Source organism: Pogona vitticeps, chromosome 5 (genome assembly GCF_051106095.1).
Source record: "Pogona vitticeps strain Pit_001003342236 chromosome 5, PviZW2.1, whole genome shotgun sequence".
In the NCBI taxonomy this organism is placed as follows: Eukaryota; Metazoa; Chordata; class Lepidosauria; order Squamata; family Agamidae; genus Pogona; species Pogona vitticeps.
This window is the reverse complement of record NC_135787.1, coordinates 76168614-76181839: the sequence shown is the minus strand read 5'-3', so window position 1 is coordinate 76181839 and position 13226 is coordinate 76168614. Positions and strand designations below refer to the sequence as shown.

The 13226-nt window shown below is 42.9% G+C and overlaps 1 protein-coding gene across 1 annotated transcript in view; it reads right to left on the bottom strand.

Moving 5' to 3' along the window:
* Positions 1 to 13226, bottom strand: part of RELL1 (RELT like 1) — a 36684-nt gene that overhangs the window by 13268 nt on the left and 10190 nt on the right. The window contains exon 2 of the mRNA XM_020786186.3: positions 6328 to 6555. Coding sequence (XP_020641845.3) covers positions 6328 to 6555 — 228 coding nt within the window. The remainder of the gene's footprint in view (positions 1 to 6327; positions 6556 to 13226) is intronic.

The window sequence follows — 13226 nt, the reverse complement described above, 5'->3', positions numbered from 1 at the left end:
ATAAAAAGCTAAGGAGTGCCTGACATCGAGCATATGGAGCATGCACTCAGCATTAGTTTGAGGAGATGAAAAAAGTGAAAGTAAGATTAATGGTTGGTTTAAATGAATGTCCGATACACTCTTTGGAAGAAAAGAAGTATCAGGGTGAAGGGTGACCTTGTCTGGATGAAATTGTATATAGGGTGGGTCGGATTGGAGGGCTGAAAGTTCACTAGCCCTTCAAGCTGATGTTATTGCAACCAAAAAGCCTGTTTTGAGAGAAAGGAGTTTGAGGTCAGTGGTAGTCATGGGTTCAAATGGAGGCTTTGTAAGGATGATCTGTAGAGACCACTGTGGGAGAAGGGGTCGGTGGGTAGGTTGCACGTTACGAAGACCCTTTAAGAATCTTTTTAACATCGGATGTGAGAATAGTCGGGCTGACTCAGAGTGTGGAGGTTGGTGTGCAACAATCACAGAGATATAGATCTTCAGTGTGGAGTGAGACAAGCCATGGTGAAAGAGATGTGAAATGAAGGTAAGAAGAGTCTTTAGAGAGACTGGTGAAGATATCAAGTTATTGGAGGTGGTGAAGGAGGAAATGATTTCTATTTATGAGTATAGAGGAGATGAGTTGCCGGTTTTCCAGCTCTATCGAGGACAGCTTTTAAGGTGGGAGAATCCTCCATGCTGTAAGTTTGAGAGACATTAGATCTGGATGGTGGATCGCTCCGTTGTCTTGTGTCAGGAAGTGGGGAATGGATGGGAGGTGAAGAAGTCTGATGACATCTTCTTGAGCTGGGTGAACCAAGGCTGTCTGGGCCACCATGGTGCAATCAAGATTGCATTGGATTGAGACTGACAAAGTTTTATGATTGTTCATTGGATTACTGGAATTGGAGGGAACAGATATAAGATGTTGTGAGTCCATTTGATCAAGAAAGTGTCTTCCTGAGAGTGAGTGCCTATTCCCACTCTTGAACAGTACAGGGTGCACTTTGAGTTGTGGGGGGACGCAAAAACATCTATTGTGGGGGTATCCCAGCTGTTGCACAGTTGGCCGAAAAAAGTGTTGTCTAGTGACCATTCATGCATTGATGTGGTTAGCCTGCTGAGATGATCTGCTAATGAACTGTCCTGAGTAGATACATGGACTGCCATGGGAAAAACATGGTGGGTGTAGCACCATTCCCAAAGTCTTATTGCTAGATGTAGAAGGGAGAGGGAGTGTGTGCCTTCCTGTTTGTTGTCGTAGAATAAAGCGGTCATGTTGTCTGGGGCAAGTTGGATTGCTTGTCCAGAGATCAAAGCTCAGAAGGCTTGAAAGGCCTTGATTATAGCGAACAGCCCTAAATGGTTAATATGAAGCCATTTTTCTTTTGAATTCCATACGGCGTGAATCCTGCATCCTTGACAGTGAGCTCCCCATCCCAAAGGGCTGGCATTGGTTATGACCTGTGTCGTGAGCTGGAGGGGAGCAAACGATTGACTGATGAGGAGATTCGGATAGTAAGTCCACCATGAAAGTTGGTTGGAGAGTTCTTTGGATACTAGTAGTTGTTTGTAGGGGTGATCCTCTAAGGGGTCGAAAAGAGAGAGGAACCATGATTGAAAAGACTTCATTTTTAGTCTTGCATGTTGAATGACTGCTGTTGTGCAGGCCATGAGCCCTAGAAGATGTGGGCATGATGAGCTGTGACATAATGTAGAAGTCGAAATACTTGGATTGCGTTTTTGAGTTTGTCGATCCTTTCTTGTGGGAGAAAGGCACGAGCTTGGGAGGAGTCTAATTGAGCTCCTATGTAGGTAACAGTTTGAGATGGGTCGAGGCATGATTTTGAAAAATTTACCTTTAGTCCGAGATCTGCTAGGAGGGTTAGGGTAAAGCGGGCATCATTCAATACGGTCTGGTATGAGTCTGAGATGATCAGCCAGTTGTCTATGTACAGAAAGACTGTGATTCCCCGTAGACGGAGGAAGGCAGCGACAGGGGCGAGACACTTGGGGAAAGTTCTGCGTGCTGTTGACAGACCGAAGGGGAGAGCTCAGAACTGATAGGTGGTATGGTTGAAATGGAAACATAGAAAATTTTGATGTCCAGGGTGAATGGAGATATGGAAATAAGCTTCTTGTAATTCAATGACTACGAACCAGTCTCCGAGAGAAAGGAGACGGATTATGGTGTCAAGGGTAGTCATTCTGAATTGTTTGGGGTGAATGTAGTCATTGAGTTTTCTGAGGTTGAGTACTGGGCGGAGACCTCCATCTTTCTTTGGTACTGTGAAGTAACAGTAATAGAAACTTTTGTGGCTATCTGACTGTGGAACTGGGAGGATAGCATGTTTCTGGAGAAGAAGTACTTTATCTTGTAGGGCTGTAGAGAAGGGGGTGGTTTTTATGCAAGTGAAAGGTAGGGGGTGGTCGAATTCCATAATGTAACCGTGAGTGATGATAGAAAGAACCCAGTGATAGTTGGTGATTTGAGTCCATGAACTGAGAAATGGTGAGAGACGGGTATGGAAAGTGTAGATCTTGTGCTCGGAGGAGTCCGGGATATGGTTTGGTCTTTTTCTGCTGACGGTGAAATGGCTGTTGTCTTTGTTGTTGCTGTGTTTGAGATCAAAAGTTAGGACCAGATGAGACTGATGGCATGGGAAATGGATGGTCAGAGGATTGTGATGTGTAAGGTTTGTATTGTGGCTGAAATGGCTAGTGTACAAAGGGCTGCTTCCTCCATTGAGGGTGCTGATATCTGAAAGTTTGCTGAGTTGCGTAAGACTTTGCTGTTTTGCGAATCTTATGCAAGTTGCCCATAACTTCACCAGTCTTCTCATTAAATAGTCCAGTTCCGTCAAAGGGAAGGTCTTCGATACGAGTTTTTGTGTCATCAGATACTCCAGTGGATCTGAGCCATGCATGGCGGCACAGGCCAATGGAAGGGGCCATTGCTTTTGACGCGGCTTCTGCTATGTGTCTGGAAGCTATGCTATGTTTAAACCTTCTGACTTAGTATCATCAGGGGTTACCTGGAGTATAGGGAGTACCCGATTCCAAAGTTGGCGCTGGTAGGCTCCCATGGCAGCTTGATAGTTCGCAACCCTCATAATGAAGGATGTGAGTGAATAGAGAAGTCTCCCTAAGATATCAAGTTTTCTCCCTTCTCTATTAGTCAGGGCCACGGAGGACTTGTTCTGGGCTCGAGATTCGACTATAATAGAGTTTAGGATGGGATGTTTTGAGAGAAATGAAATGTCCATGCCGTGAGTTTTGTAATGATTTTCTATTCTCCGAGAAATCTGGAGAGAAGATGGGGGCTTGTCCCATGATTCTTTTACGAGATCAAGCATTGCTGGAATAAAGGCAAGACTTAATGGAGGCACTTTATCTTGATTTATATCATCAAAGACTAAGTCTTGTTTTTAAGGCGGAGGTTCATCTACCACAAGCTCTAAAGATTTAGCTATTCTTAGAACCATTTGGCTATATGAAGTAAAGTCTTCTGAAGGGGACAGTGGGTGGTTTTCTGCCAGATCAGAGTTCAGAGTGAGGAGATTAGAGGGTGATTCTTGAGAAGCGATCAAAGAAGGAGAATGATTGGAGGTAGAAGAAGTTGGTAAAGGGGAATGGTATTGTGGTTTTTGTGGTAAGGGTTTCAAGGTCGGGGGCTGTTGAGTGGAAAGTGGATCAGACTCATATGGAGGAGTGTGTGGACCTGTGTAAGTAGTAGTGGCTTGTACGGAAGAGGGTGATGTCGACTCTGAGGTTGAGATGTAGTTGGTATCGAGCGTCCCGGTGTCGCAGAAGATTTAGACCAGTGGTTCTTAACCTTTGTTACTTGGATGTTTTTGAACTGCAACTCCCAGAAACCCCAGCCAGCACAGTTGGTGGTGAAGGCTTCTGGGAGTTGCAGTCCAAAACTCCTGAGTAACCCAAGATTAAGAACCAGTGATTTAGACCATTTAGCCGACATGTTCAGGACGGTATCTCAAGGCTGGTTTGACAGGTCGAGGTATTTGTCGATAAACTGTGCTTCTGGAAGGTCGGTCATGAGGTGGAGACAGGAAGAGTGATGGAGAGCGCATGGGTGGATATGTGATGGTGTATCTTACACATTTAGGCTTATCATATTAAAGGGGCTCCCCTATCTCGTCTCCATGGGAATATGTCTCATAGTGTACGTGGTACGGGTCTCGGTAGTCATCTCTCCAATGGTATCAGGAGGGGTCTCTATAATATACGTATTCTCTGTGTGGTGGTTCATATTCCGCAGGAGAGAGGTGTCTGTTTTTTGCTCGACGTTTACAAGAGGGCGATCTCGTTGGATAGTCAAGCTCGGAGATTGGTGGAGATACTGCTCGCCCTGTTAGTGCAGGGCTGGAATGGGCCAAGGCCGGGCTGGATGGGACATCCGCCACTGAGTGGCCAATTCTCTGAGAGAGGCTATCAGCCGAAGTAATGAGCTGGCCTAGAGGTGGAGATGAGACATTGCCTAGATCCGAGACAGTCTCTGGAGCATCTCGTGAAGATTCTTCTAAGATTGGTGATGGTATGGTCATCTGAGGTGGATCTGGGTGAGTAGGTTGTGAAGATTTTCTTGGTTTATTTATCTTAGTCTTGTCTCTCTTTGATTTAGATGGACCCTTCGATTTTGGATGCTTCGGTGTCAGCGTCAGCTTTGGTCTTGAAGACTTAGAATGGTCTTTTAACTTTGGAGAAGGTGTGGCTGGGCTTGAGATCAAGTGAGGTGGGTCTTGCCGAGAAGCCAGTGGACAGCCTGATTCCATCTGTGGAGCCGGTGGATGAAGAGATGTCTCCCAAAGGTGAGATCTGAGACGCTGTAATCTCAATTTGAGTGCCAGTTTAGTTAGTTTTTTACGCTCTGCACAGTTATGGGTTTGATGTTGTTCTCTAGGCGAAAAAGGCAACGATCATGCCCATCGGAGGGTGTGATTTTGTTAGTGCAGAGCACACACCACTTGAAGGGCCGGGGGGGGGCAATAAAGGAAATGGTGAAAACGGGGAAGAGACCGAAATAGATTGAGAAAGAAAGGAGAAAACTGGGGAAGTAAGATAAAGAGGAAGAACTCATGAGGGAACGCCAAATACAGTAAAAACGGCCATGAGGTACAGAGGAATAAGGCTTTCAAAAGAGAAAGTGGTGGCTCTAGCTCATTGAAAGGACTGACCTGAGCGGCGGCTAAAAGAAACTGAGGAGGTCTCTGGCGAGCGGAGCATGTGCTCCACGGGGGAACGTCCCTCTAATCACATGTTTTTAAAGTCTAGAAACTTCTGAGAAGTCATGCGCAGGTGCAGTAATACCTAATTGTGTTCATTCAGAGACTACGAAGAAGAACATCCTCATATGGGGATTTCACACACTTCATACATATCATGAGATCACCTGGCAGACCTGGATCTTTTACGCTTGGGGGGAACAAATAAACAAACAAAACAACTTTGTAAAATGTCACTGGCCTACTCTCTCATGGCAAAAGTAACAAATGTTCCTCTTCAACCACCCAAGCAGAATATCATGCAGGAATGCAATAACTCAATGTGTGGCATCATTTCCATCCAGAAGAGTTAGAATTGAAAGTACTTGTGTAATTTCTTCCATGCTGAACCACACTGGGGGTGTGGAACAATCCTTAAATATCTTAATTTCCTTGAAAGCCCTATGAGGATTGCTATACATTTGCCAAGTTCGCAAGTAGAGGGAATATTTCCCTATCAGAGCGGTTTGTTAAGTCGAAATGTTCGTAAATAGGGCCGTTCGTAAGTCGAGGGTTGACTGAATGGCAAATTTCACATCTGGTCCTGCTTACCTTAGTTTAACTCCATCACATTCCTTTAACCCCACCCATGTTGCATGCTGCAACATGACTCCTGAGAGCCTCACCAAGTTAGAATTCTGCCCTATGCAGAAAAATGATTCTCCTTCCTATTCTATATACTACATGTGAAATGTCTCTCCCCACACACTTCTACCCTTTGTTTTTAATTTTTTTATCTTATTATTTTCTGTCAATCCATTCAACATAGCATAACAGAACACCTATTGTAATGCAATAACAGCGAATTTCTATTCAGCCTACTGCTCACTTTTACTCTACTCTTTGCCTCAGTATCCGATTTCAACAGAGGTGCCATATCATCATAAAAGTTAACTTATTTAATTTCCCCTCTGTATAACCTAGCCATTGTTTTTCATGATTTGAAGCTAGGCCGTCCTGAAAAAAGTCCCAAAGATTTGTGAATGGTCTACACCCAGCATACAACATAGAGTCAATGCATACTATTCCTACATTACCATATTAGTATCAAAGTGTTTTGAAGATTGTTCTTGCCTACCTATTTTTTCTTCAAGCTGCTCCTCTTCTTGCTCAGCATCTGTTGTACAGCGATACCCTTTTTTCTTTAGCATGTGACAGATCAAAACCCCCAGGAGTCCCATGAAGAAGAAGACAGGAATCAGGAAAAAAGCAATGTATTCAGGGTGCGCACTACCTCCTGAAGAACCATGATCAGTTGTATTCCCTGTACTTCTTAAGCTGCGGCTTAACCACTCCTCAGCAATCTCTATGAAAACAAGAGGGACAGAGAAGGATACTACATTATTTATTTTACTTATTTATTATATTTATATCCTGCCCATCTAGTCATTCGACTACTCTGGAGCGGCGTACATCAGACAAAATAAAACATTTAAAATAACATCAGTATTTATTCATCTCATTAATGAGATTTGTATGGTAACAATTTGCATACTTCCTCATCACTCTTCAGGTAACAAAATATAAGTCTTCAGCAAGCAAGGAAGAAGCCAGATCAGCCAATGAGTCTGCTGACAGCTGGACAGCATAATCAATTCATTTTACAGGAAAACTAACTGAACACATGAGAAATGGTCCTTGTTTACAAGCCACCTAACTTTAATCAACTGAGAAACTGACTGAAATCCTCTTGCTTAGTTATCAAAAGATATAATTTTAAGGTGAACTACCTCAAGAAATATCTATAGATATTATCTTTTACATGACAAATCATGTGACTCAACATGCAACAGATGTCTATAATTTTCTTAACTTGAGGCAATTCACCTCTAGAATGTATACCTTTTGCAAAACCAAGCAAAAGGATTTCACCTAATATGCGCTACCATTTTGGTATGACATGCAAGTTAACTAAGCACATATGAATGATGCCAGAATGAAAAAAACATGAATACGTTTTTTTTCATAGTGGCAGCTCTGCCTTCAGAAGCTTCTGCAAAGGTCCCACTCAACTAGTATGAAAAAAGAAAGCAACACATTGAGAAGAAGTAAAACAAAGCAGCCAAATAGCTCTAAACTACAGTCTGTTTGTCTTATTTTTGAAAGCTCAAAACAGTGTGTGTTAAGGGACCTAAATGGAGGCCTTGGGGACTTCAAAAATATTCAAGTGTACTACAGTATTTAACATGCAATATTCCAAGTTATATTAACAGAAGAAACTACTTTCATAAACAAAGAGAGAATAAGAATCTATACTTTTAAGTAGATTAAAATTTCACTTATTCTAAAAGGAAGACATCAGCCTTTTGCCCCATATATCTTTCAATATTCAGCAGTTTCTTGTGTTTTGTGTTTTTCACTAAACTGTCATATCAGCAGAGTAGCATGTTTAAACAAAGCTTCTAATGCTAAAACCAAAGTGAATGCATGTACATATTATGTTTCCAGCTGTTGGAAAGTTTTCAAGTCTTCAATTCTAAATTCATTCTGAGCATGCAACACAGTATTTTAAAAGGGATCAAATAGTCCTGCCTATGCGGTCAGAAATCCATAGTTATAACATGTCTTCATTTTGGAACAGCAGCATCTGAGTTTGGAAAGTAAAACAACAACATTGTTCAGCACTTTAAGTGTTCAAAGTGCACTGCAGACATTATCTGCAGAATTATAATTCTAATATTTTTCTAAATGGAAGTTGGAAATGGAAGTTATTACTGCCAAAGTTTATGGTGTAAACAGAAAATTTCCAGCTCCGCAGTTCTATGATGGTGATTACAATTAATATACACTCTTCTATAACAAATTTCTCTAGAAAATACAGTATATAGTAATTTCAATGAAGAAAAGATTCATTTAGAAGAATTAATACAGTACAAATTGTCTTGCGTGAATAAACTTACTTACTTACTTACTTACTTACTTACTTACTTACTTACTTACTTACTTACTTACTTACTTACTTACTTACTTACTTACTTACTTAACTTATTTGATTTGTACCCCGCCCATCTGGTCTATAAGAACACTCTAGGCAGCTATTATAACATGGCATTTAACATTTATCAAATAGAAATTCCAGCTAAATAACTCAGTAAGTTGAGTGCCTGGCTGTGGAGCCAGAATTGATCCTGTATTTCCTAGAAAAGTGTGTCTGTGTAGCTTGGGCAAACCGCACAGTCCGAGAGCTCCCACAGAAGAAGGGGATGTTAAATTACTTTTGAGCTGTCAAGCAAAGAGAGATGGTGGTCCCAGGATGTAAAAATGGGTATGAATACTTTATTCAAAGATAAGCCCAGCGCCTTTCAGCTATTTCACTTTTAGCCTTCTTCATGGGCTATAATATAATAAAAAAAACAGAGAGAGGACATATATGAGCTACTCATTTGACCAAACAGGAAGTTATGAACAGGCTTCAATAAAACTTTGCTAGCCTGCTAGAGCTCAAGAGGAGATAATCAAACTTCTTTCAGAAGGAAGTTTGCATAGTTGGGGGGGGGTTGACTTTTTTATACACCAAAATCACATTTTGGCTGCTTCTGCTACTATCAAAATGTCTACTCTCTAATTCTCCACAAGCACACTTCCAAAAGTGGCCGAATATAAAACCCAGTCTTAGATGCTGGACATAGCATGCAAACTACCGTATTTGCAGGCGTACAAGATGACTGGGCCTATAAGACGACGCCCCAACATTTCCACTCAAAATATAGAGTGGATGGCTCTGCTGCGGCAGGGGCCCTGGCCTGCACTGGACATTCATGGCCAGTGAGGAGGGGAAGTGGCCAGGCAGGTGGCAGCGGAGGAGGAGGAGGGGAAGTGGCTATCCGTTGGCAGGCGGGTGAGCAGGCAGCTGGCTCAGTGGCGCGGGGCGGCGGGCAGCCCAGCGGCGGGCTCTGGCCGCTCAGGCATGGCCGGCTCTGCTTCCCTCCCTCCCTCCGGACCGCCCACTCGCCTTCCTCCCCTGCCAGAGCGGCCCCACGTCACTCACTCGGTGGCGGCTCCTTCCTGGCCCAACTGAAGTGCACCCGGCATATAAGACAACCCCCCCCACTTGGAGGCATGTTTTGGGGGCCAAAAAAGTCATCTTGTACGCCGGCAAATACGGTAGCTCATGTGGCCTTTCCCAAGGAGGGGGAAAACTGGCCTCAACATGTGTTGACTTTGCAGGTAATAATCAGTATTGAATTATGTTTAGAAGCAAATCAAAAGCAAAACAAACAAAAAAAAATAGCTGTTGTCATTTCCCACTCTGATACCCTCTTTGGCCAAGTTACTCTACAAATATCCCATAAGGAAGATGCACACAGATATAGCCAACATGTGACTTATCATAATGAATTCTTCACAACCCAGAAAAGGTCACAGCTAGTTCCCACAGCTAAAGACTTAACCTGAAAATAATCCCTAGTATGATTTTTCAGGATGCTTGTAATATAAGCCCTACACCCAAATAAGCCCCAGTTAAATGAAACTCCGCCCTCCATCATTGTGCAGCAACCAGAAGAAGAAGACATGATTGTATTTGAATAAATATAGATTGTTCCACATGAAAAAATAAAACATCCCCTGAAAATAAGCCCTAATGTGTTTTTGGAGCAAAATTTAATATAAGACCCTTTCTTATTTTGGGGGAAACATGGTAGTTCCCAATACAAAGCTGAGGTAAGGTATTCATGAAATAGATGCCACCTTCTCATGAGATGGCCAAAGTATTGGAGCCTCAGCTTCAGGATCTATCTTTCCAGAGAGCACTCAGGGTTGATTTCCTTCAGAATGGATAGGTTTGATCTCCTTGCAGTCCAAAGGACTTTCAAGAGTCTCCTCCAGCACCACAATTCAAAAATTCTTTGGCGGTCAGCCTTCTTTATGGTCCAGCTCTCACTTCCATACATCACTACTGGAAAAACCGTAGCTTTGACTATGCAGACCTTTGTCAGCAAGGTGATGTCTCTGCTTTTTAAGATGCTGTCTAGGTTTGTCATCACTTTCCTCCCATGAAGCAGGCTTCTTTTAATTTTGTGGCTGCTGTCACCATCTGCAATGATCATGGAGTCCAAGAAAGTAAAATCTGTCACTGCCTCCATAGCTTCTCCTTCTATTTGCCAGGAAGTGATGGGACCTGTGGCCGTGATCTTAGTTTTTTTGATGTTGAGCTTCAGACCACTTTTTGCGCTCATAGGTAACATATGAAAAATGAAATACCTGATCGAAACATAGGATGCAGAAAGACACTTATTCATTTGAATCCACCCCCTGCAAAGTGGTGCTTCTCTTTCCAAAAGGGCAAGTAATATGACTGCAGGAAATGTATTCCTCTACCAAGATATATTACAGGCAATCAAAAATAAAATTATCTTTATGTAAGATCTTTATATAAGAATCATATTACTTGTTCATACAAATAGTTTTTGATTTTCATGTTGCCTCTGGGTTTCAATGATTCATCTGAACAGATTTGCCCAACTTGTTCTGCAAAAAACTTTCAGACTTTTCACTGTGAAAAATACTGCTGTCTTATCCTAGCACACATATATAGTTTTAGAAAATACAAAAAGGTCATTCTTGCTCTGATTAACTAGAGTCCTATGGTCAGTTATGCATTTCAACAGATCATCGCACAACAGAACAAGTCTTTTCCTTGCTTAAACTTGACTTTCTTAATAAAGCACCGTATGAGTATGTACTGTGCTAAGAATCAGGAGTCTAACGAACAGGATAAGCCAGGATTTTAAAAAACAACTCAAGAAGTTTCCCATGTTCTCATCAACATGCACACTTTAAGAAAGCAGTCCAGTCACATCCAAACAATTTGCTTAAACTACCAGTCAGCCAAAACATAAAGATTGCAAACTATACATACTAACTAACAAAATATGGAATACAGAAGAAATGATACTGCATTTTCTCATAAACCATTCCAATGCATGACGAGAAAGCATGAATGAGAAAACTGAGAGGCACTAATTACAGTGGTGCCTCGCTTAGCGAGTGCACCGTATAGCGACGTTTCCGCATAGCGATCCCTTTTTCGGGATCGCTATACGGAAACATACCCGATCTTCGCAATGGGGAAAACCCGCATTGCGAAGATCGGGTATTGCGGCGGCCATTTTGGAGCTGCCGAACAGCTGTTCGGCGGCTCCAAAATGGCCGCCGGAAGCCTGGAAATGGCTGCCGGAAGCCGTTTTCACGCCCTGCCCTCGCTTAGCGAGGGCGCGAAAATGGCTGCCGGCAAGGGGAATCCGCGCTGAACGGGTAAGTAAGCAAGGTATTGGAACGCATTAAACTAAGTTTAATGCGTTTCAATACCTTTTCCCTACCCGTTTAGCGACGATTCCGCATAGCGAGGGTTAATCCGGAACGGATTAACCTCGCTATGTGGGGCACCACTGTACAGAGAGTGGGGGAAGAAAGAAGGAAACCTGTCCTGTAGCACTTCTTTATAGTTCTGAACAAAGTTCTTCCTATAGTGCACTCAAAATCACCAATTTCATCTACAACTCTAGTCTTCCAAACCAAAATATTGCCTTGTTCAAAATCCATCTAACTATTTTTCCACTTAGACCATATTGCAAACAGCACTCAAGTGTGGACTTAAGTCTTTGCCTAACAGAACACAGCTATAATGGCAGTCCCAGCCAACACACAGTGGGAAGCTGCTATCTTTTTAAGTGTCCTCCACTGTCTTCTCAGTTTTCCCATGTGGAAGTCCAATCAAATGCTGGGAAGTGACAGCAGGACTTCAAAACAAAAGTCTTCACTTTGCCTCTAACCAGGGGTTCTAAACTCAATTTACCTGGGGGCCACTAGAGACAGAGTCAGGGTGAGGCTGGGCCGCATCAGATTTTCCGCCAAGCGGAGCAAGAGCCTGAGGAAGCTGCCCAGGGGTTTCCTTTGCTGACAGACAGGTGGGCTGGCTGGCAGGCTGCAGTTCTGGATGGAGGGTGCAAGAGGTGCTGTCTTGGGAGAGAGCCGGCGAGCGAGGCAAGGCTTTTTTTTTACTCTTGACAGCAGAGGATGTGTGGGTGCTTTGGGGGGCAGGCAAGGCAAGGGCCACAAACTATCATCTGGGGGGCTGCAAATGGCCCCCGGGCTGCATGTTTGAGACCCCTGCTTCTAGTCAGAGATGGGGTGGTAGAAGACATTTTTCGGGCAAAAAAATTCAATGCCATATTCTTCCATGTAAAATTTTCCACACCATGTTTGGAAAATGTTTATCCACCAATGTCTAGGCTGCTGTACTGCCATCAATCATGTTTGATAGATTAAATATAGGATACACACATCTGAAGGTTATTCTTCTAAGGAGACAAGCACTGACAAAGCTTAATGCTCATATGCCTATTGAAGTACAGTGGTGTCTCGCTTAACTATTGCCCTGCATTATGACGTATCCGCTTTACGACGATCTTTTTGCGATCGCAATTGCGATCGCAAAACGATGGTCTAAATGGGGGAATTTCGCTTTGCGATGATCGGTTCCCTGCTTCGGGAACTGCTTCTTCGCAAAACGATATTTTTAGAACAGCTGATCGGCGGTTTCAAAATGGCCACTGGGTAATTAAAATGGCTCCCCGCTGTATTTAGGGACGGATTCCTCACTATACAGGCAGAGAAAATGGCCGCTGTATGGAGCATCTTCACTGGACGGTGAGTTTTTTACCCCACTGGAACACACTGAACGGGTTTCAGTGCGTTTCAATGTGGTTATTATTTACGATTTACTATGTTTTCGCTTAACGGCGATTTTCCTGGAGCGGATTATCATCGTTAAGCAAGGCACCACTGTACTGAAAAACAACATATTATGACTTCCCCCTGTGTACTATTCAGTTGACATTTGATATTTTACCATTTCTGTTGCAGGAACTTGATAACTTAAGTGAAACATGAAGTTTGTCCGAAATGGAAGATGAAAATATTGAGCTGCCAGGTATGGCAAAAGGAAATATAAAGGTCTGTGAAACCAAATTTGCA